The 25,250-nt window shown below is 39.3% G+C and overlaps 1 protein-coding gene across 7 annotated transcripts in view; it reads left to right on the top strand.

Moving 5' to 3' along the window:
* The window catches only part of PTPN2 (protein tyrosine phosphatase non-receptor type 2), a 101,014-nt gene that overhangs the window by 32,160 nt on the left and 43,604 nt on the right, over positions 1 to 25,250 (top strand). For 6 of the 7 annotated variants that reach the window (XR_009213520.1, XM_032152860.2, XM_032152862.2 and 3 more), the window contains exons 3-4: positions 16,152 to 16,252; positions 22,013 to 22,111. Coding sequence is in view for 6 of the 7 variants with exons in the window: in XM_032152860.2 (XP_032008751.1) it covers positions 16,152 to 16,252; positions 22,013 to 22,111 (200 nt within the window). In the remaining variant the exon portion in view is untranslated. The remainder of the gene's footprint in view (positions 1 to 16,151; positions 16,253 to 22,012; positions 22,112 to 25,250) is intronic. The other variant, XM_058438669.1, reaches the window with a different exon arrangement.

Here is a 25,250-nt window from a genome sequence, read left to right as displayed (position 1 = left end):
GAAACATAAAGGAAAAAGGATATTTTAAAATAGAATTTGGGCTGGGTGCAGTAGCTTATGCTTGTAGTCCCAACGCTTTGGGAGGCTGAGGAGGGAGGATCGCTTGAGACCAGGAATTTGAGGCTACAGTGAGCTGTGATTGTGCCACCGCACTCCAGCCTGAGCAATGTGAGACCTTGTCTCAAAAAAGGAAGAAAATTGAAAGGATTTGAAGAGGTCCACAATCTTCATTTAATTGCTACAACCTAGAGATGCCTCAGTTGTCTCAGTTAACTGTGAGACAGTGTAGAAGAGATGGACAAGAACTTGGTTGTTTGAAAAGAGAGTAGCTTGTAATGGTTACTTTGGGAAATGTCTTTATACTATTAGAGACTCCTGCCAAATTTTGAGATCTTCCTATTTGCAGTACAGGTAGAAATCCAGTTTACTATTTGGTCTAAAAGGGAGTACCAGCAATTAGGTCAACTGTCATGTCTTTTCACTGGCCATGAAACAGTCTGTGTGTGTGTGTGTGTGTGTGTGTGTGTGTGTGTGTGTGTGTGTTAAAAACCCATACCATAAATTTCTTGTAGGTGTATATTAACCGTATTGTTAACTGTATGCACATTGTTGTACAATAGATTTCTGGAACTTTTCCATCTTGTATAACTGAAACTCTAAATCCATTGAAAAACTCCCTATTTTCCTCTTCCCCCAGCCCCTGGCAGCCAGCATTCTGCTTTCTGTTTCTATGAGTTTGATTACTTTAGACACTGAATATATGTGTAATCATGCAGTATTTGTCTTTCTGTGACTGGTTTATTTCATTTGACATACTGTCCTCAAGGTTCATCCATGTGAAATAGTCAGATTTTAAAGGAAATTAACACAGAGACTCATGATTCTGGTAGTGTCGGTTTACATAGTCCATGGTTTGTTGCTCTACAAAGCAAAAAAATTCTCAAATAAACATACTTTTTAAATGAGTTACTAGAGGGGGAAGAAGGAAGGGAAAACTTCTATACTTCCTGCACGCTCCCCCCATGATCTTAGCAAATGGCATAACTACTTCGAATGCAGATGTCAGTATCAGCTCTGAGATTTGTATGCAGCTAATAAAGTAGCCCCAAGATGTATTAAGCAAAAATGAATAGAATTTTGGGGAGAAATTGACAAATCCATGTTCATGGGCTTCTTAATAAGACACGATATTTGTAAAGAAATAGATTTATATAATAACCTTAATAGAAGAAGAAAAATACATAGAACCCTATATCCAGCAATTAGAAAATGCACATTTTTCTAGGACTGACATGGTCTATTTGTAAAAAATGGACCATTGACTAGGCTGTCAAGTAAATCTTAAAATTTAAGAATGCCTGGCCGGGCGCCGTGGCTCATGCCTGTAATCCCAGCACTTTGGGAGGCCGAGGCGGGTGGATCACCTGAGGTCGGGAGTTTGAGACCAGCCCGACCAACATGGAGAAACCTCGTCTCTACTAAAAATACAAAAATTAGCCGGGCATAGTGGTGCATACCTGTAATCTCAGCTACTCAGGAGGCTGAGGCAGGAGAATTGCTTGAACCCGGGAGGCGGAGGTTGCAGCGAGCCAAGATTGCGCCACTGCACTCCAGCCTGGGCAACAAGAGCGAAACTCCATCTAAAAAAAAAAAAAAAAAAGAATTCCTATCTTATAGCTCATAATTTTTTATTTTAATGCAATTAAAATATAGGTTATTAATAAAAAGATAAACATTTCCATAAATTTGGAAGTTTTAACATTTCTAAATCATGGATCAAGACAAAATTATAATGGAAACTTAAAAATACTTAAAAATAAACAGTATATAAAATACTGCTTATCAAAACTTGTGTAAAGCAGCTAAAACAGTACTGCAACGAAAATATATTGTCTTAAATATATTATATTATATTTTATTTATTTTTTTTAGATGGAGTCTTGCTCTGTTGCCTAGGCTGGAGTGCAGGGGTGTGATCTCAGCTCACTGCAGCCTCTGCCTCTCGAGTTCAAGCAGTTCTCCTGCCTCAGCCCCTCTAGTAGCTGGGACTACAGGCACGTGCCACCAGGCCCGTCTAATTTTGTACTTTTTAGTAGAGACAGGGTTTCGCTATGTTGGCCAGGCTGGTCTTAAACTCCTGACCTTAAGTATCTGCCTGCCTCGGCCTTCCAAAGTGCTAGGCTTACAGGCATGAGCCACCGTGCCTGGCCCGGTATTTTAAAATGAAAGTTAAAATTAATGTGCTGTCTAACCTAATTTAGAGTAAAAATAAGAGAATAAGCAAAAAAAAAAAAAAGCAGAAAGAAGTAACAACAACAAAAGGGCAGAAATAGAAATCACAGTTACAGCACAAGGGACCAACCAAACTAAATGTTAGCCTTGGTAAGACTGATCAACTCTGTCAAGATCGAGCATGAGCAATCAAACAAGAAAGAAAGAAGGTGCATATAAACCATATCAGGAGAAAGAGTGGGCACATAAATACAGGTATACAAAGAAAGCGTGAATTGAATACTGCCAACACTTTTATGGCAGTAAATATGATTATTTAGAAAAAATGGAACAGATTCCTAGAAAAATATAATTTGCCAAAACTGACTCAAGCAGAAGTAGAGTCTGAAGAGTCCACTTACAGTTAAAGACATTAATAAACAAAATCCACAAAGAAAACACTGGGCCAGCTGGTTTTACAGGTATGTTTCATAATAATGCAAATGAATGCAAGTGAATATAGATGTAGAAATCCTAACAAAAGATTAGCAAACTGAATATAGCAATGTATTAAAAAGATAATACATCATGTTCACATTAAGTTTATTTCAGGAATATAAGGGCAGCTAACATTAGAATGTCTTTTTTTTTTTTTTTTTTTTTTTGAGACAGAGTTTCGCTCTTGTTGCCCAGGCTGGAGTGCGGTGGCGCGATCTCGGCTCACTGCAACCTCCGCCTCCCGGGTTCAAGCGATTCTCCTGGCTTAGCCTCCCAAGTAGTTGGTATTACAGGCGTTAGCCGCGACGCCTGGCTAATTTTTGTATTTTTAGTAGAGACGGGGTTTTACCATGTTTGTTAGGCTGGTCTCGAGCTCCTGACCTCAGGTGATCCATCTGCCTCGGCCTCCCAAAGTGCTGGGATTACAGGCGTGAACTTCCACACCTGGCCTAGATTATCTTATAATTCACCACAGTAACAAAGGAGAAAGAGCCATATGATTATCTCAATAAGTATGGAAAGATTACTTAAAGTCCTTGCTGAGGATTAAAAATGACACATAGCTGGCCGGGCGCGGTGGCTCACGCTTGTAATCCCAGCACTTTGGGAGGCCGAGGCGGGCGAATCACGAGGTCAGGAGATCGAGACCACGGTGAAACCCTGTCTCTACTAAAAATACAAAAAATTAGCTGGGCGTGGTGGCGGGCGCTTGTAGTCCCAGCTACTCGGAGAGGCTGAGGCAGGAGAATGGCGTGAACCCGGGAGGTGGAGCTTGCAGTGAGCCGAGACTGCGCCACTGCACTCCAGTCTGGGCGACAGAGCGAGATTCCGTCTCAAAAAAAAAAAAAAATGACACATAGCAAGCTAGAAACAGAAGGGAACTTCTAAGATTTCTAAGAGGTAACTGCAACAACATCACTCATAATGATGACATGAGGAAAGCATTGTTTTAAAAAAATATCAGGAACAAGATAAGTGTGTTCACTCTTACCACTTCTACTTAACATTATACTTCTCTCTCCCTGACCTTATACTCTAGGTCCTAGTTAGTACAGTAAGCAAGAATAAGAAATAAAAGGCATAAGGATTGGAAAGAAATAAATTAACTGTCTTTTAATCTGTTTATGAGGCCACCATAGAACTTTCGTAGCCAAACCAGGAAGGTTCAGTAAGAGGAATAAAAGTTTTATCTGTTGCTATATAACAAACCACCCCAAAACAGTGGCTTAAAACAATAGGAGACATTTATTATGTTCACAGATCTAGGGGTTGACTGACCCCAGATAGGTGATTGTTACTCAAGGTCTTTTGTGTAATTGCATTTCAAATGGGGGCTGGGGCTAGAGTCACCCTGAAGAAGCAACCTCTTTTACTGTTGTTGACTGTGACCTCAACTGGGCTGTCACCAGGAACACCTACACAAGGCATCTCTATGAGACCTGGACTTTATCACAAGGCAGCTGAGTTTCAAGAGTGAGCATTCTTAGAGAGCAAGGCAGAAGCTTTATTTCCTTTTGTGACCTAGCCTTAGAAGTCACATATAACTTCCACAACATTCCGTTTGAGAAGTAACTCACTAAGGTCGTGCATATTCAAGGAGAGGGTACTTAATACTCCTATTAATTTGATGGAAGAAGTATCAGTGAATTGTGAACGTATTTTAAAACCATCACCACTATAGATTATATGAATTTCTTCATAGATAACCCCTCTAGAAATGTGCAGACAAGTCAAAGAATTATTAAGAAACATTTTGATAGTCTTAGAATTGTAAGACGATAGACCTTCAAATCATTAAAAGAAACCTTTAAACTTACCAGAAAGTGCTTGTCATCTTTCTTAGTAATAGCAGATTTAGATAAAAACTTAGTTCTATAATAATAATCTGAATAAGTATAGATTTAACTTACATTTTATGGTAACTATTATGTAAATATTTGCTAACATTTTTTCTTATCCCATTAAAGTTTGAAAATAAAGACCAGACGTCAGTGTAGTGCCTTACCTTCTCAAAATCCATTGTTGACAGCTTTTTTACTTAAAGATTTTCTCACTCACTGTTAGGGTCTTTAGTTCTATCTTCAATTTTTTTTTTTTTTTTTTAATCTTCAGTTTTGGCCTAGCGCAGTGGCTTACGCCTATAATCCCAGCACTTTGGGAGGCCATGGTGGGTGGATCACCTGAGGTCAGCATGGTGAAACCCTGTCTCTACTAAAAATACAAAATTAGTTGGGCGTGGTGGCTGGCATCTGTAATCTCAGCTACTTGGGAGGCTGAGGCATGAGAATTGTTTGAACCTGGGAGGTGGAGGTGACAGTGAGCCGAGATTGTGCCATTGCACTCCAGCCTGGGCAACAAGAGCGAAAAAAAACTTCCTCTCAAAAAAAAAAAAAATCTTTAATTTTAATCAAAGCCAAATCAAAGCTATTTATGATGTTAATAATTTATTCCTGCAGGCTATTGATGCACTGGAGTGGTTCCAAGGAAGAAGAACTAGAACTCTTAGAGAAGAAGCTAGCATTGATTAGACAGGGAAAGAGAAAACCTAAACAGAGCAGCATGATAGGTTACTTCAGATGCCTGAACTTTTACATGGAAAAAGGAGTTCTTTATCCTGTGTTAAGCCCAAAATATAAAACTAGGGTTCATGAGCGAATGATAGCATTGGTGAATATCAGGTTAGCATTAGCTCTTAAGAGCTGTTTTAAACCTACAAATGAACCCTCTGAACTAGTACACTTGTTAATTGGAGGTATTCACGCAGAGGGTGGATCTTCTCACTGTCAGATCTTCTAGAGAATATTTGTGAATGAATTATAGAGGGTTGCATTAGATTACTTTGATCTATTTCTTGTATGCTTCATTTCTTGCCCCTATTCATCTCCTTCTCACCTTCTTCCCGCATTCACCTTTCTGTCCTATTACATTGTGAATTCCTTAACAGGTGCAACTTTTTTTTTTTTGTTTTGACTGACAAAAATTTTGTACATAGTTTTGTCATAGGGTAGTAAAGGGGATATTAAAGATATCATTAAGCTTCTCCTTCTCTCTCCCTGAATAATTAAATCTAAAAGCACTTGGGGTTGGGCCCACATGTGGAAGGCATATGAGTAAAGGTGGTAATGTCCTTGAAAAAGAAGCCTGTGATACTGGGTTGGCATTGGTGTATCCAGGTATGAATGCATGGTTTTCAGTGGGTATAGATACACAGATAAATATGAACATAGGTATATGTATATACATATATTTCTTACCCCTGTCCACTGAGAAATCTTGAGAGCAGCGATAGCTGATTAACATTGGGCATGCTTAGCTTTTGATACCAAATTTTATTCTCCACTAGGAGGAGAATAGAGCTTTGGAGAAATGGCTGGTTCCAGGTCTGGGACAGGGAAAGTGTAAGAATAGCCTGGAATGTTTTGTAGTGACAGAACATAAAGACATGCTCGAAAAATGATGAAGACATATCAGAAGGGTGTAGAAGCCAAGTTGAGTTCACTGGCCAAACTTGGGATAATCTGAGCACGAAAATAAATAATGATTACAACCTATTGAATAAAATAGGAATTAATGAGTCTATACTGATGTAAAGAAACAAATGAATACATAAACGAGGGATAGGGAAAGTTCTACCTTTGCATAGGTTGCCAACTAATAAATATTGAAATGGATACTGAACTTGGTGGGTGAAAATTTGGTGAAGAACAAGGTATTTACGTAATCTTGAAGTATCCCTTTACAAAATACTTGTTAAATATAAGAAGAGGAATAGTACCTCTACGCTGGAGAAGTCTGGCCAACACCAGCCTTAAATATGTGATCATGACCAGTTGTGAGACATATCATGTCAGAATCCTGAACCACCCGATAAGATGCAGTGAATACATAGCATCTTTCTGAGATGAACATGCCAAAAATATACAAACTGAACTCACCTATAGGGAAATAGATATCTGACAACTCAAATGGAGGAACACTATAAAACAACTGACTTGCAGTTTTCAAAAGGTTAAAAAATACCAGGAAAGAACAGATTGTATCCTTTTGTTTAAAGGACATTATTGGGACAGTTGGTAGAACTTGAATGGTATCTGGGTTAGTAAAATATCACCGTTTATTTTATAATTTTGATGACTATGAGTAAGTAGGATTATGTCATTGTAGAAGATAAAAAAATGGAATAATCAGGTATGTTTGCAACTTGCTGTCATGACTTGGGAAGAAAATTCTTTGTATTTTACTTGGAATTTTTCTGTAAGTTTTAAAATTATTTAAACATACAAATTAAAAATATATATAAACTTGAGATACTGAATCCTAGCCAGTACATGAAGTCAAGAAAAGGAAAAAAAAGGCATACAGGTTGGAAGGGAAGAAATAAAAATGACCTTATTAGTAGATGACATGTAGAAGATCGCAAAGAATCTACCCAACAATGTCCTGGAAATAATAAGTGAGTTAAACGAGGTTGTGGGATACAAGGTCAGCATACAGAAGCCAATTGTATTCCTGTATATTAGCAACAAACACGTGGAAACGAAGATTAAAAACACGTTGTTTACAGTTGCTCTAAGAAAATGGAATATGTTGGAATAAATCTAACAAAATATGTATAGGACCTGTATGTTGAAAGCACCAAACACGCTGATAAAAGAAATCAAAAGATGACCTAAATAAATGAAAAAGGCCTACCATGTTCATTGATCGGAAGACTTAGCATACTGAGTCAGTCCTCCCCAAATTGTTCTATAGATCTATAGTGACTCATAGTGTCAAATTGTTCCTAAAGATCTAACACAATTTCTGTCAGAATTTCAGGAAGATTTTTTTGTAGATAAAAACAAGCTTATTCTTTTATGTGGAAAGGCAAAGGAACTAAAATAAAATGGCTAAAATGATCTTGAAAAATAAAAACTAGAAGAATCACTCTACCTAATTTTAAAACTTAATGCACAACTACAGTAATCAAAACAGTGTGGTAGTGGCAGAGGGATAAATACATAAGTCAGTGGAACATAATCTAGAAATAAACTTGTAAAAGTATGGTGAACTGATTTTTTGACAAAGGTGCAAAGCAATTTAAAATGAAATCTCACACCTTACACAAAAGTTAACTGAAGATAGATCATAGATGGATCATAACGTAAAAGCTTTCATAAGAAAATGGGAGAAAATTCAGGATGTAAGGCTAGATGAAGAGTTCTTAGCTATGACACCTAGAGCGCAATTCATTTAAAATATCAATAATTTATACTAAATCAAGATAAAAAACTTTTGCTTCTCAAAACACCCTGTTAAGAGAACAAACGGATGAGTACAGACTTGGAGAAAATGTAACCACATATCTGACAAAGAACTTAGATCTGGACTATATATAGAACTCTCAAAATGCAACAGTAAAAAGAAACAAAAACCCCAGTTAGGAAATGGGCAAAAGATATGACACAGATGGCAGATAAGCCTATGAACATATAAAAAACTTCATTAGCCATTAGGAAAATGCAAATTAAAATCATGGTGGTGGGATGTCACTAGACAGCTACTAAAACAGCTAAAGTAAAGAGATCACAATACCCTAAAAATGCAGAGAAGCTGGATCTCATATATGGCTGGTGGGAATGTAAACTGGTACAGCCACTCTGGAAAGTAGTTTGGCAGTTTCTTAAAAAGCTGAACATATACTTAGCTTATATGACCCAGCACTTGCACTCCTGGGCATTTATCCCAGAGAAATGCAGTCATATATCCACACAAAAGTGTGTGCATGAATATTCACAGCAGCTTTATTTGTAGTAGTCCCAGATTAGAAACAACCCACGTGTCCTTCAGTGGGTAAGTGGTTAACTATGGTACATTCATAACACAGAATACTACTCAGCAATAAAAAGGAAGAAACTTGACATAACAACATGGGTAGCTCTCAGAGGACTTATGCTGGGTGAAAAAATCCAGTTTCCAGTGATGACATAGTACATGATTCCATTTATATAACATTCTTGAAGTGATGAGAATTCTCGAGAGGGAGAGCAGGTCGGTGATTAGGGATGGAATGGGGAAAAGTGTGCCTGCCAAGGGGCACACAGAACCTTTGTGCTGATGGAATAGGTATGTGTTGTGGTGGTCATGTGAATTTGTTTGTGGTAAAATGGCATAGAACTGTATACACACAAATGAGTGCCGGTAGAACTGGAGAAATCAAAATAAGGTCTGTGGATTGTAGCAGTGTCTTTTCATGCTTCTGAGTTTGATGGCCTTCTGGAACTAGGACCTGGACAGCGCATTGCTGCGAGTGGGGCTCTGTGATGAGCCTGACAGCGTTCCTGGCTGCAAAGAGCTTAATTCTGGCAAGAAGGCTGCTACTGGTCAGGCCTGGGTGCTCCTGTCGCCTTCCGCCAGTGGAGCTGATCAGAATCTTGCCCTAAGAGGTCCCTCTTAAAAGCCACAGCACCTTGGGTGGGCTGGTCTGCCCTAGAGCACTTAGCTGGGTGGAGGGAGCTGTGGAAGCATGCAGTGGGGGAGTGCTGGAGTCCAGGACAGTTAGCTGTACTCAGGATTGGGGTGAGGGTGTGGTTGTTGCTAGATTAAAATGCAGATACATGATCAAGTAGAATTTTGAAATTCCTTTAAATGTTTAAGGTAAAATAGGAATTACCAAGGAATTTTGTACTTTAATACCCTCTTAGGGTATTAAGGAGGGTTTGTCAGTGAAAATAAGAAGGACTGGTCCACTCGAGCCACTGATTTTGACAGACAAGAAAACAGACCCCAGAGTGCCCCTTATCATAGGACTGTCGGCGACTGGGATGCTGATAGTGTTTCTCAAGTAGTAGTCACCCTTTTCTGGGAAATCGTGACTATGTCTGAAATTATGTAGGTTGGTAGAGCCAAAACAGAGAACAGAATCCACATCTTTAGATCCCTCAAACTCCCCTCACCCATGTTTTTCATCTGCACCGCAAAATTCCAGGTACCTGTACTAAAAAGTCCTGAAGGTTTCTGTGCTTTTCCTTTTTACTGAATTAGTTTACGCTTAAGAAAGTCAGTTAACGTCATTTCATTTCGTGCTTATGTTTGAGAATGGGTTGATAGTGATTTGTCATTCTAACAAAATTCTAGCAGATGTAGGAATTTGAATATGTGAAAATCTTCTGGAATTCATCATATAAACAATGTTTGAATACTTGCTGACTTAAATTGTTATGACACTCTACTAGGTAGGCCCTCTGAGAAAATGGAAGTAGCAGCCCTTTTTCCCTGACAGTCAAATTTAGGAGAAATTATCAGTACAGGATTTCTTGACTCTCCGAACCTAAACTGCAGACTGCTCCTCTCCCCTTTGTCCCCGTGGCTCAAGCCACATTCTTCATGTCCCTCAGACATGTTAGGTATGTACCACCTTAAGGCATTCGCCGTTCTCTGTGCTTGGTACACTGTTAACTAAAATATCCCTGAGACTGACCCCTTCCAGATCTGTGCTTACATGTGACCCACCTGGGTGGTCAGCCACAAGGCCCATCCTGACCACCCTGTTTAGAATTGCAACCTGCCCCTCTCCCCAGCGCTGTGAGTCCCGTTACTCTACCTTTTTTTTTCTTTTTAGCATTTATTACTTATATACTTTACTTAGTTATGCTTATTGCTATATCACCAATATAGATATTTGGTCTACATTGTTTGCATGGTGTCTCATGGGCCTTTGGATGTGATGAAAGTAAAATCTTTTCCCCTAAGTCCCTCTACCTTCAATTTGTTTAGGCTCTACCTCTCCTAGAAGCAGAGTCTGAGTTTCAAAGAAAGTGGTGCAATACTGCTGGGCGCCGTGGCTCACTCCTGTAATCCCAACACTTTGGGAGGCTGAGGCGGGTGGATCACCTGAGGTCGGGAGTTCAAGACCAGCCTGACCAACATGGAGAAACCCCATCTCTGCTAAAAATACAGAATTAGCCGGGCGTGGTGGCACATGCCTGTAATCCCAGCTGCTCGGGAGGCTGAGGCAGGAGAATCGCTTGAACCCAGGAGGTGGAGGTTGTGGTGAACCGAGATCGCACCATTGCACTCCAGCCTGGGCAACAAGAGCGAAACTCCATCTCAAAAAAAAAAAAAAAGAAAATGGTGAGATACTTACTGATTATTTTAAAGTGAAGATTAGTATGTCTTATTTTATACAAGCTACCAAAGAGGAAAAATGTCCGTTTTCCAAACTAATGAATTTTACCTATTTTGTAAAGACATTCTCAGATATTCTGTTCATTGCAGACTCTTGGGGACAGATTAAAGAGGACTTTTTCAATTAGGAGATTTGTGGAATCGAATTGAATTAGTGACATTGTCCTGTCAAGTGTAGGATCTTGAAATCATGATGGGTTGAAAGACACTGATGATTTCAAGGACAGTAAACTATTGTTTGGAAAAGGTTGAACTTAACCAAATGTTCCCTAAACAATGTATACTTTATTAGCAAAGTTGTAATGGTGCTACCTTGGAAATACTCTTTCCATTCCCACTGCCACTACTTGATTCAGGCCTCATCACCTCTTGATTAAGCTTTCAGTGTATTGGTGTGTGAAGTTGCCTTCCTCTTTGTTCAGTCCATCTTGTATGCTGCTGAGAGTTATTTTCATGAAAATCAAATGTGTTTATACCAGTCCTTTAAAGAGCTTCATGGGGGCCCTGTCCAGAGCCTGTGCCTGTAGCACAGCCCGCATGCCCTTCAGGGTCTGCCCTTAATGTGTTTGGGGACCTCTCTCTAGCTAGCTCGTCAGCCTTTCTGAATTTGCCAGTCCTGCATGCTACACCATTCCCTTTCATTCCTCTTTATGATGTGCCCTCTGCTGGAATTTCCCCTTCCTGCTGATCTCACTAGGCCTATTCAGGTAGCAATTACTCAAGCTCCTTCCCACAATATTTTAGGCAATAAAGTATCAGTACTCAGAGTCATGGCTTAATAGAATTTCTTTTTTCCTTTTTAAAAGCTTCAAACAACTAATGTCTTACCTTTAGATCCCTATAGGTTAAAATATGTTTGTTGACTAAAAATTGTGTATGATTGCTGAAAGTATTCAATGCAGGGAACAGACCAGTTCATCATGGAGGCATTCCATCAGAGCATCTAGTTAGAGAAGGTATATCATGGACTGCATCGTCACAGAAGTGGGGTTTATATGAGAGAGGAGTTGGAAATCACACCTGAGTGGAGAGCAACGTGAAAGGTGATGTCAGCAAGAATATAGGATGTGTGGGAAGGATGGTAAAGGCACCAACTGGATGGATCAGGGAGACATGGAATGCAGAATGCAGGAAATAGGTAATCTCTTAAATTGCACAAACCTGGGTTTCATTTTTGTGCTCTAGTGTGTTACACTGATGATGACTTGACTTCCCTGAGTGACAGTGAGATGGGTGTGATCCATATTCATATGCACTTCATAGGGCTGTGAAGACTGAGAGAGGTGACCCAATGACGAGTGTCACACAAACCTGACATGTCGTAGGCACCAAATGGTTCTAGACAGTGGTTCTGGTTGGTTTTGTGGTCAGTTGGAAACCTTTCATCAAGCAGAATTTTCTTTACAGAGCAAACAATTGAAATGTTAATATTCTATGTGTACTAAGGTTTGTATTCTCCATTAATATGGGGGAGTATAAGGTGACCTGGTGTTTAATGCCAGCTTTGTTTTTGGTTCATTGCTCGATTTGTGAGACAGAACGCATAATATTTGTTGTTCGACTATTTTGCTTGCAGGATTGAAGAGAGTTGACATATCTAGAAAATGCTTTGAGTTCTTGGACATCACTATTTGAAAATGTACTAATTACCCTTAGTTGAGAATGGGAAAATCTAAAGGGGAAAAGTCACTGGTTCACGCTGTACTATTAGACTTGGTCATCTTCTTGCTTGACTTATAAGTTAAGGATGCTTGATCTTTGCTGTGATTTAACCTGTTCAGGATGAATTGTAACCAGTTACAATGAATACGAATTCTCCTTTCTGTTTGACTTGGAAAACTTTCCAAAAGGAGATGTCTTTACAATAATGATATATTTGGTGAAACCTGTGGGTTTTTTTTTTTTTTTTTTAAAGCTTATGATGACAGTATTGAAAGAGGAAACTAATCTGTATTGTCAGCACAGCCACAGCTAGCACTAGTCATTTCTTGAGAGGTGGAGCTGTTTCTCAGAAACACGCTGTTTGAGGGTAGGAGGTGAAGGGACTCCTTGTTAGAAATTGGCTTAATTTTAATCCAAGTTATAAACCACAGTTCTGTTTGGGTATTGCATTTCTTCATTCACTCAGTGACAAGAATTAAGGCAGATAATGCCTGTAGAAAAATAAGTGTATGTTCTTGATAGTTCTGCTACTAGTGCTAGTAGAGATTGAGAAATAAGATTTCCTGTGAAGTGTGGTTTGGTTGCTTTTGTGGTATCCCATGCGAAAGAGTTTGAACTATCTTTAGTTTTCTCCCTTTACTGGATCCTTTAAAAGATAGGAAAGGGTGAGATAACCAGACTTACAAGGATGGTAAAGTATTGTGGGCTTTGGGACTTATACAGCCCAAAGGTTATGGGATGCTGCTGTTACGATAATCTCATTTCAGAGGTTCCTATGGAAGAGGAGAAGGGATGTACCTTTCTGTGTGTTCTCATTCAGAAGTCAAAAGTTTGTTTTTTAGTGATTAGTTTACAGATTTGGGGCTGACTGATAGTATCTGGGCAGGGAAAAGAGAACTGTGACTCAGGTTGTAAGGGAACCTGTGTATGCTCTCACAAACTCGAAACCATGTGTTATGATCCTTAATTGGAGAAGAGGCAGTGCCCTTCTTTGTTATCTTCACTAAAGAGTATAAATTATAAAGTCACAGTTTCTCATAAAAAGGCTTTGATAGTTTCACTTCCTGAAATGTGTATATTCACAATCTTTTGCAATGGTTATTTTAAGGTGATGTGTTTTAGTTAGTTTTTTCTCTACTGCCTCTTCTAAATCAAAAAGTTATATATACTTTTTATTTTGTATTAATCTTTTTTAATTTTTGTTTTTATAATTTTAATGTATTTTTAATTTATTTTAAAGTTTTATTTCTCCTTTTTGCTTTAAGATTTTTTTCCTTTTTAAATTGTTTTTCATTTTTCCTTCGTATATGTTTTTCTTTTTTTTTTTTTTTTTTTTTTGAGACGGAGTCTCGCTCTGTCACCCAGGCTGGAAGGCTGGAGTGCAGTGGCGCGATCTCGGCTCACTGCAAGCTCCGCCTCCTGGGTTCACGCCATTCTCCTGCCTCAGCCTCTCCGAGTAGCTGGGACTACAGGCGCCCGCCACCACGCCCGGCTAATTTTTTGTATTTTTAGTAGAGACGGGGTTTCACCGTGGTCTCGATCTCCTGACCTCGTGATCTGCCCGCCTCGGCCTCCCAAAGTGCTGGATTACAAGCGTGAGCCACCGCGCCTGGCCTGTATATGTTTTTCTTAAAAGAACAGAAGAATTAAAATAATATCTAGTGATGTAGGTATTTGAGTTTTGTTTTTAATCAGCCTTGAGAAGAAAATACAGGCTCAAATGACATTTGTAGTTAGTTCTAAATAGCTATAGAGTTTTCGCAAGGATTACCGTTCTTTTTTGGTATTATCTGATAACAAAATAAAAACATATTTTCCTGAGAAAATTCACTGTTCTTTTGCTTTTGTTGACTCTGTATATTAATGTTAAACAGGAAGCGAGGCCATTGCCAGGGGCTGAGCCCTGCAGACCCAGTGCCCTGCAGGTAGTGCCTTCCTCCCTCCTGCCTCCGAGGACTGGATCTGGGCTTTTCTGGTGTGTGGTTACTGTGCTTATAGAGCATTGAAGTAACACCTGGTGCATATTTTACAGATCGAAGGAAAATAACAGTGAATTTTAGTTCAGAGTCCTGAGAGTGAGGTATCAAATACTATGGCTGAAGGTGTTTCTCTGGGTTTACTTCCTGCATAGCTGGGCAAGGGTGTGGGGTGGTGCCATGTGGGGTAACCAGATTCCCAGCACCCTGTGAGGTGGACCTTCTCGGGTTTTATGGATTCCTACCACATGTTAGCTAAATGGCTGTTTTCAGTTGTGCAATAGATATGAGTAGCCTTTGGTTAGTGTTCTTTCTGTGATTACAACATGAGGAAATACATTCCTTTGGTGTGATATTTTAGTGGAACTTTAATTTTAAAATCATGTAGCTTTCTAAAACCAGGCATTTTTTTTTTTTGGTATGTTGTCTAGGAGATACGTGGTCTTTATTTTAATTAGGTTGCTGACCTTTTTACTATTTTACATAATATAACAGTTAAAGGGTGATTAAACTGTTAAAAAAAAAAAGTGATTTTTAAAAAAAGTGCTTGTTGACATCATCTTTCCGAGAACACTAGTATATGTGATTTACTATAACAAGATCTTAGTTTTTCCTGTTGGCAAATGACATGTAATATTTACAGAGGTCTTGGGTTCAGTCCAGCAGAAACATCTCAGATAAATTGATGTGTAAAACTAAAACCATTTTACATTTTCTTTCATATGGAGATAATATAAACAGTTTTTTCATTTAAAAGTAAGGAGAGACTGGCTATTTAGTATGAGTTTCTTTGAGAGGGACAACTTGTAATAGTATGCATTCTCTAGAGTTAAACATCAAACACCATGTTTTTAGTTTTATAATTCAGTGATATGCATCCAGCAGTTGTGTGTTGAGGATTCTGAGTTAATTCATGGGCTTTTTCTCCTGGTGTCATGCTTCTCTTGCTTTCCCATCTAAATGTATAAGGTCACATTTTGTAGTTCACATATTTAAATTCGCATAAATTCTCAATCTATGAGATTTTTACCTTTAAAAACTAGAAATATCTCTAAACTGTTAACAGAGTCTAAGTAGTGAAGTATCTTCAGTGGTCTTTTAAAGAATACAGTTGGAATATTCCGACTGTCTTTAAATATTTCAGCATTTAACCTAAACACAGTTCACTGCTAAAATTTATTTAAATATAGTGGAATTCTTATCTATTGAGAAATGAAGAGGTTGAAATACAGTAACCTCGGAAATCTAGTCTCATCTATTTGAGACCAGTTATCGTTTTGTAGGTAGACCAATCAATTTTTAGGTACCAAGAATCTGAATGATCCTTTTACTTTTAGGAAGGTAAGTACTTTATTCATTTAGCTATGTTTACTTCTGGTCGATTTTTCAAGTCACAATGGCTAATGTGCTACAAACAGAAGCACTTCCTTTCCAGCACTATAGTAACAAACAAGATTACATTTTATACTCCTTACAAAAAAAGTAGAGAATAGTTTAGGATTTGTCTCAACTCTCTTATGATGCTAATTCATTTTTCTTATTTCTTCTATCTTTTTATAAATACCTAGAATATTAATATGAAGATAAAAAACAGTAATTTTGAAATGACAGTTGTGGCTTATCATTCTCTATTTTCAGATGATCACAGTCGTGTTAAACTGCAAAATGCTGAGAATGATTATATTAATGCCAGTTTAGTTGACATAGAAGAGGCACAAAGGAGTTACATCTTAACACAGGCAAGTAGTACGATACCAAGCAAATGTCTGAAAATGATGTGTTTGTGGTTGTTCTGCTTTAAATCATAGGTAAAAGTATATCTTGACTTCTTTTGGAAATGAAATGGTATTTCAGTTTTTTTCTGACGATGTAATGAATTATGGACATTATAAGGTTTTGAAGCTTTGAGTATTTGAGATAAAAGGCGAGTTGTTTTTGATATTACATGTTTTGTGAAGGAAAATTCTTATGAAATGGCTTAGGCCAGTTCTTTGGCAGATTGTGTTCCTTACATCATATCTGACACAGAGCGCTGCTTACGCTTCTTAGCGTCTTCTTTTCTCTTCCCATACCCTGTGGCAAAACCAGAGGCCTTGGACAGCTCCCCCTGCCTCGCATACATCTTCAGAGAGTACACCAAGCCCTGGATGGTGTCTGGTCGTCTTCAAGGACCTGAGCGGGTGCTGAGACCAGGTGCTCCAGAGGCCCAGCTGCAAGGCCTTGTGCTCCCTTTGGCCTTCTGCCCAATTGCCTCTGAGCACATCAGCCACACCTGTGTGCAAGCATGATTTTTTTTCCTTCCATTCTGAGATAATAGGAGAGATTTTTGTGTATCTACAGCTACTGTTTATTCATCAAGTAATAAAGACTTGATTATCAACAGTGCTGTCATTTCCCCCTAAAGATTTTTAAATATTCAAAAGATATACCATAATATTTGAGATTTTTGAAAACGTAACTTGAATCAGAATGACTTATTTGAAAGAGAAAAATGTTTGATAAGTAAAAAGAGATGCAGATTAATGTAACTATGAGCTATGTCAATTCACAGGAAACTAAAATGCATTATTTTACTTGAGGTAATACAGCTCCTGCAAGTCAAAAAGAAAAAAAACAGCCCATGGAAAAAACTGGCAAAGGACATAAACTCTTAGTTCAAAGAACCAAACAAAGGTGGACACTTTGCACATGAAGAGATGCTCCGTTCATTCAGTAACCAGGGAATGGGCCTTTCACCTGTCAGAACAGGAGAGATTTCAAAGTATGTAATACTCAGTGTTCAAATACTCTGACCGACCAAGAAAGTCTACTTAGAGAAATACAGTCAGACATAAAGATATATGTGATCGGCCAGGCGCGGTGGCTCACGCCTGTAATCCCAGCACTTTGGGAGGCTGAGGCAGATGGATCACCTGAGATCAGGAGTTTGAGACCAGCCTGGCCAACATGGCGAAACCCCATCTCTACTAAAAATACAAAAATTAGCTGGGCATGGTGGCGGGCATCTATAATCCCAGCTACCCAGGAGTCTGAGGCAGGAGAATCGCTTGAACCCAGGAGGTGGAAATGGCAGTGAGGCAAGATAGTGCCACTGCACTCCAGCCTGAGCGAAAGAGCAAAACTCTGTCCAAAAAAAAAAAAAAGACCCATGTGATCATGTTCATTGCAGTCTTATTTTAACGCATCAGACTCAAGCAATCTGTAAGGGACTGGTTAAATAAGTTAATCATACATATACCATTAGTAATAATTTTTGGAGCTTGGGAATCGAGACTTTGGAGCTTGGGAATACAGACTTTAATTTTCCATTTTCTTCCTTTCTGTAATATTGGAAGTTGTTTTTTATGTGCATTCGTATTTTAAACTACTATTTAGAGTTAAAAATTTTATTTTCTTTTTGAAATACCTACAGTTGACCCTTGAACCATACGGGGTTGAACTGTACTAGTCCACTTACAGGCAAACTTTTTTCAACCAAAAACGTGTCAGAAATACGGTATTCATGGGATGTGAAATCCATGCATACAGAGGGCTGACTCTTTGTATCTGCAGGTTCTACAGGGCCACCAGTGGGGCTTGGACATATGTGGATTTTGGTATACTGCAGTGGGTGGGGCAGGTTGGGTCCTGGAGCCAGTCTCTTGTGTATATCAAGGGACAACTAATAACATTAAAAAATAAGAATTACCACCCTAGATCCCTTATCACAACCCTTTCTCCCTCTGTACTGTTTTTCTGCATTATCACTTACTGGTTTTTTATTCTCTTCTTAGTTATTGAAAACATAGGTCTTTCTCAAGTTTCTAAATTACCTCCAGTCTGCACTACAGCCCTTTAAGACCATGGTTTTCAATGTTTGTAACCTAAGACAGGGTAGACTACTGTCATGGTATCTGTGCTTGAATCTTGGTGCCAGCATTTCATTGGATATTCACTCACCCAGCAAAGACTTACTGAGACCTACTCTGTGGCAGGCATTGTTTAAATAAAACAGACTTTCATAAAAACCCTATTATGAATTTTACATTCTAGTGGGAAATAAAATTAATAACAGTTAAAAATTTTGTAATAGTGTTTTTACATGCTTTGTATAATTTAAACCTTAGGACAACCCTCTGTGGTAAATAGTATTACCTTTATTTTGTACATGAGGAATCTAAGGAGATCCAGAGACATTAAATAGCTTTCCTTTTTTTTGAGATGGAGTCTCACTGTGTTGCCCAGCCTGGAGTGCAGTGATGCGATCTCAGCTCACTACAACTTCCGCCTCCCGGGTTCAAGTGATTCTCGTGCTTCAAGCCTCCCAAGTAGCTGGGATTACAGGTGCTCACCACCACTCCCAGCTAATTTCTGTATTTTTAGTAGAGACAAGGTTTCACCATGTTGCTCAGGCTGGTCTCAAACTTCTGGCCTCAGATGATCCGCCTGTCTTGGCCTCCCAAAGTGCTGGGATTACAGGGGTGAGCCACCACGCCCAGCCTCCTAGTGATTGTTTTTGAACTTCTTGTTGCTGTGTGTGTCCTGAAGGAGCCCTGTGCATTTAATGCGAGAACTCAGAAGCCTGTGTCTGGGTTTTTCTTCTCTCCTGAATTCCTCTCTATATTTTTCAGATCTCTATTGGATATTTTTACTGGATTTCAAAATCTGCATGTTCTCTATCTTTTTTACCAAGGCAGCTGCCTTCCTATTTTTCTCATTGGGATTGAAGCTGTCCTCATTGTCTGCCAAGTTCTTTCTGATCTTCTATTGCCCCTCCCTTTTTCAGAGCTCTCTTCAATTACACCTGTCCTGTTGCAGCAGCTTTTTAAGGTCTCCCCTTGGCACCATCCCTGTTACTCTACTGGTGTAGTTGCCAACTACATCCCTCCACTTCTACCTCACTGATCTATTTGTCTTTTCCCAAATAGGCCCTAAACTTTCATGCACTTTGCCTTATGCTTGGAGGGCCTGGAATGGACCCTAACTCCCTCCCATTCTTCTACATTCCCTCTCTGTATTAGGACCTTTTTCGAGGCTCTTCTGTAGTTTCCTTCCCAGCCTTTCCTGCTCCCTAAGACCTGATGGTTTAATTTACCCATACTCTTGTGCTACTTAACTGTGTCCATTAGTCATACAAGTACTTCTCCTTGCCACCTTTGCAAGCTCTTAAAGAGCCAAGACTGCATCTCAGTCTAGCTCTTGGCCTTGCACCTAGCAGGTTGTTTGTAGTGGAGGATACAGAAAACTAGAGATGCAGTAACCCAGCTCTTCTGATTGTCCTTTGTAGATTATTACTTCAATCATCTTTTTCTTCTGAGTTTTATGAATTAGTATTTTTTTTAAAAGTCACCTCCTTGTTGTATTATGTCTGTTTTGCCGATGAAGAAAATTGGTAGCATTGCTGGTAAATGGAAGAGCTGAGATGTGAATCTCTGTCCCTCTGATTTAAAAACCTATGGCTGGGCGTAGTGGCTCACCCCTGTAATCCCAGCACTTTGGGAGGCTGAGGCAGGCAGATCACCTGAGGTCAGGAGTGTGAGACCAGCCTGGCCAACATGGTAAAACCCCATCTCTACTAAAAATACAAAAATTAGCCGGGCATGGTGGTGCACGCCTGTAATCCCAGCTACTCAGGAGGCTGAGGCAGGGAGAATTGCTTGAATCCGGGAGGCAGAGGTTGCAGTGAGCTGAGGTTGTGCCATTGCACTCCAGCCTGGGCAACAGAGCAAGACTCCAGCTGTGTTCCTGTTTATTATTTAGTCTTTAGAATCACCAGTGGAATGGCATGGGTTGTGATTGTGTGTGTACACTAAAGAGTGACCTCACTGGCAATTTGCTACATCCGGTTTTTTTTTTTTTTTTTTTTTTTCTAATTAAAGAAAAAGGTATTCATTTTACTGGGGATTTCCTCATTGCTGTTTTTACCTTTAGACTATGTTTTGTTTTGGAAGTAGATCAAGTAATAGAAAAATAAGTTGAGTGAGGAAAACGCTATTCTCAAATATTGGGTTGTAGTTTGTCAGGATCCTCAGTAGACTTCCAGCATTTTTACAACTTAACCTTGGTTTATTCATTTAAGTAATATTTATTGAATATCTGCTACATACCAAGGAGTACACCAGGCCTAAAGATGCTTTTAGTCAGCTGGGCACCATGGCTGACACCTGTAATCCCAGCACTTTGGGAGGCTGAGGCAGGTGGATCACTTGAGGTCAGGAGTTCGAGACCAACCTGGCCAACATGGTGAAACCCTGTCTCTACTCAAAATCCAAAATTTAGCCAGGTGTGGTGGCGGGTGCTTATAATCCCAGCTCTGTGGGAGGCTTAGGCAGGATAATCTCTTGAACCTGGGAGGTAGAGGTTGCAGTGAGCTGAGATCGTGACACTGCACTCTAGCCCGGGTGACAGAGACGCCGTCTCAAAAAATAAAAAATGCTTTTAGTCTAGAACCACTTTAACCCCCTTGTTGTATGTGGGTCTGAAGCTCTGGGCAGCCCTAGTCCCCACTCCTGATTCTGCCCCTAACTCATACCACTCTGCTACATTCCATGTGAGTTGAATGCATGTTCAGAGTTATTTTAGGTGTAGCAAAACTGCATCTCATTTTAACCTTCTCATTTAAAACTCGTTAAAATTTGTACATAGGCTTTTCATCTCTTATTAGTTCTTCCTTTTACCCTATGCTATCATTAAAATGTGAAAGCAATTGGCAATACATGAAATATTTTGCTTTTATCCCCATGGCATTGTTGTAACATGGACTGTTGCCCCTTTTTAACTCTGCCCAATACTCTTCCATTGAGGCCATACATACTGTGCATTTGTAGATTAACAGTTTCATTGTGGTTCAGGTACTTTAATGATTCCTACTTTTTCTAGAAATCTTTTTGTAGTTGACTTGAGTTGGTTGGCTGGCCAGTGATGGTACAGACTTTTTTCTCATGGATTTTCTATATGTGTGGGAGGCACATCCTCTCTTTCGGCTGTAGAAGATGAAGAGGACAGAAATTTCCTTGGTCTACCTTCTTTGCAGCTAGAACATGATCAATCAGATACTCCTACTCGTGATTTTGTCTCTGATTTGCCTATAGATTGTACGTGAATACTATAGCCACCTTCATATGGCAGTGCCAGCAAAAGCAAGGGGATAGTAGTGACAGTATCAAGAGCAGCATCCCAGGTTGACTTTCTTTGGGACAGGACCTTGCTTGTGCCTTAACCCTTGGTTCCTACCCAAGCTTGGCTCTCTAGTCCTCAACTCTGAAAGCCACCTGATATCTTAAACAATTCCTTTTTTGCCTGAGAAAATAAAAGTCAGTTTTGATCATTTACAACCAAAAATCCTAACTAACACAGACCTGTTTTTGAAATCAGGTAGATTGGAAGTCTTGGTTTACTTCTTATAAGCCTGTCCACTGTCTGTCTTGTAACATCCCAGGAGCAGACTTGACGAGGCCTTCCTGGAGCCTTGCTCTTTCTGTCTGCTTCCCTCATCTGCTCTCTCTCCTCTCTCTTCACAGGGTCCACTTCCTAACACATGCTGCCATTTCTGGCTTATGGTTTGGCAGCAGAAGACCAAAGCAGTTGTCATGCTGAACCGCATTGTGGAGAAAGAATCGGTGAGTAATATTTAATATTTACAGCTTAGTATACTGTATGTGATACATAGTATACTGTATATGATCATTAGCATATAAAGGTTTTCATTTTGGGGCCAATATTCATTCCTTAGTTTTGGCCTTTAATTGCTAAAGGCTAGTGGTCAAAGTGTTTCTGTCCAGAAAAACTCATGTGTCCTTTTCCTTTCTTATTTTAAGTATTTTTATAACAATTGCAGACCTTTCATCTCCAAGATAGAAATACAATGGAATAAATATGGACTAGCAGTGATATATAGATCTTTGGAATCCCTAGGAATCCTTATTGACCTATTGTCAATAAGTCCTCTTCCAGCTTTAAGATCTTGTACTGTTCTACTTCAGATTTCTTACTTTATTCTACATTTCATAATTGCTGGTTTTTAATGATGATGAAAATTTCTTAATCTACTTCTAATTAGATGTGTCAATGACATGCCAGAATTTCCAGCAGTGTCAGCGTAGTCATTTACAGTGGTTTTTCCTGATCTTCAGTATCATTTAAAAATTAAGGATTAGGCCAGGCACGGTGACTCAAACCTGTAATCCCAGCACTTTGGGAGGCTGAGGCAGGCAGATCACTTGAGGTCAGGAGTTTGAGACCAGCCTGGCCAACATGGTGAAACCCCATCTCTACTAAAAATACAAATATTAGCCAGGTGTAATCCTAGCTACTTGGGAGGCTGAGGCAGGAGAACCGCTTGAACCTAGGAGGTGGAGGTTGCAGTGAGCCGAGATTGTGCCATTGCACCTCAAACTGGATGATAGAATGAGACTCCATCTCAAAACCCACTGCACTTCAGCCTGGGTGGTAGAGACTCTATCTCAAAAAAAAAAAAAAAAAAAAAAAAAAAAATTAAGGATTATGACATTGTCAGTTTGAGCAGCATTGCACACCACATGATTTGCAAATTTTATTTCTCTCATTTTGGAGTATAATTACTGCATTAATAAGATAACACTGCCACCAGAATTTAGAAATCATGTTTATGGTGGTTGAACCTAGATGGTTAACAAGAGTCAGGTTTAATTATTTTGGGGAAGATTACTTCAGAGGTGGTGGGTAATGTGTTATTCATCAGGAGACCCATAATGTCTGATTATTGTTCTTTTTATTTCATTAATAGCCATTATTGGTCAGTGTTCAGCTTCTTAATTCATTATGGGTTACAAATGATGATAATCCAATTCTGTCATTACTTTTCTTAAAAGTAGTTTTCCAAAAAAAAGTTAATTCTCTATTGAGGTCATCTGTCCTCAACAGATGACCAATTAGGAGTTTTTCTGGTGGAGAGTGTCAGGAGAGGATGAATTATTATGGGTTTAGACACACTGGATTAATTTTACCCTTTGCAGTTATTTTCCTTATTTTTGATCAAATTATCCTGTCATTGGCTAGAAGCAATCTCTTTAGGTTGGGTCCTGAGCCCTTTTTTTTTTTTTTTATTTGAGACAGAGTCTCGCCTGTTGCCCAGGCTGGAGTACAGTGGTATGATTTTGGCTCACTGCAACCTCCACTTCCCAGGTTCAAGAGAGTCTCCCGTCTCAGCCTCCTGAGTAACTGGGATAACAAGCACCCACCACCATGCCCAGCTAGCTTTTGTAGAGACGGTTTTACCATATTGGCCAGGCTGGTCTCAAATTCCTGACCTCAAGTGATCTGCCCACCTCGGCCTCCTAAATTGCTGGGATTACAGACGTGAGCCACCTCACCCAGCCCTGAGTCCTTTTTAACAAACCTTTAATAGTTTCCTTGGCTGGGTGCAGTGACTCACACCTGTAATCTCAGCACTTTGGGGGAGCTGAGTTGGGTGGATCGCTTGAGCCCAGGAGTTTGAGACTAGCCTGGGCAACATGGTGAAACTGTCTCTACAAAAAATACAAAAATTAGCTGGGCGTGGTGGCGCATGCCTGTAGTCCCAGCTACCTGGGGGACTGAGGCAGGAGGATCGCTTGAGGCCAGGAAGTCAAGGCTACAGTTAGCTATGATCGTGCCACTGCACTCCAGCCTGGGTGACAGAGCGAGACCCTGTCTCAAAAAAAAAAAAAAAAAAAAAATTTTTTTTTTTTTTTTTTGCTGTCTGTAATGACTACATCTCAGGCTCATCTCAAACTCTTGCTGCCCAGACCTGGAACCAGCCATTTCTCTAAGGAGTTTTGGTTTCTTTTAATGGGCAGCAGTATTTCAAGATCACAGCAAAAATAAGGATATGTATTGCTACTGGACTGGTCATTGTTTTTAGGGCTTTTCAGTGGACAAAAGCTAAGGAACAATATGTGTGTGTCAAGATAACATACCTCAAGAGTTCATAATGATATTTCCAATTCAAATTTGGGACTATAAGGGTTGCTTAGCCCTTTCCATCTTATATCTGCTATTTCCTTTTTCATACCAAGAATCCTGGTTCTCAAAGATATGAGAGATGTAAACCATCTTGTAATGACTCATTTCCTTTTTCCCATATCACATACAAAATATAACCATAATCATGATATCATCTACTACCAAGATAATTACTGAAAATGGTTTACAATTTTTAATATTTTTTTCATTCTCTTCCTGGTGTTTCCGAGTTGTACTTCACAAACTGTAGTCTCTCCTTTACATCCCTTGTAGACTCTTAGTTCTACAAGCAAGCATTATTTAATATTCATCAACAGTCTTTGCTGATGTCTCTCCAGTCATTCTGATTAAAGCTCATTCTCTAGTGGATCCTAAGGAGGGACTTGTGAGCATTATAGTCTGATTTTTTTACATGTCAGTGATGGTTCATCTGCTGTCTTAATATGTGAAAGTCAGTTTGGCGGGATATAAAATCCTTGGCTCACGTGCTATTCTTTGAACAACTTTTTTTTTTTTTTTTATTTCCTTCTGGTATTCCACCAAAGTCTAATGGACATCTTTTTTTCCTTTATAAGTCTCTTGTTCTTTTTATCTACACTACCCAAAGAATTCTTTTTTTCTTTTTCTTCAGATATTATTAGTTTTACCAAAAATATGTCTTAGTGGGCCGGGCGCGGTGACTCACACTTGTAATCCCAGCACTTTGGGAGGCCAAGGTGGGCGGATCACGAGGTCAGGAGATCGAGACCACGGTGAAACCCCATCTCTACTAAAAAT

The sequence above is a fragment of the Hylobates moloch genome, unplaced genomic scaffold (assembly GCF_009828535.3).
Source record: "Hylobates moloch isolate HMO894 unplaced genomic scaffold, HMol_V3 SCAFFOLD_5, whole genome shotgun sequence".
Classification (NCBI taxonomy): domain Eukaryota; kingdom Metazoa; phylum Chordata; class Mammalia; order Primates; family Hylobatidae; genus Hylobates; species Hylobates moloch.
The sequence above is the reverse complement of the archived record's forward strand: the minus strand, read 5'-3'. Positions and strand labels throughout refer to the sequence as shown.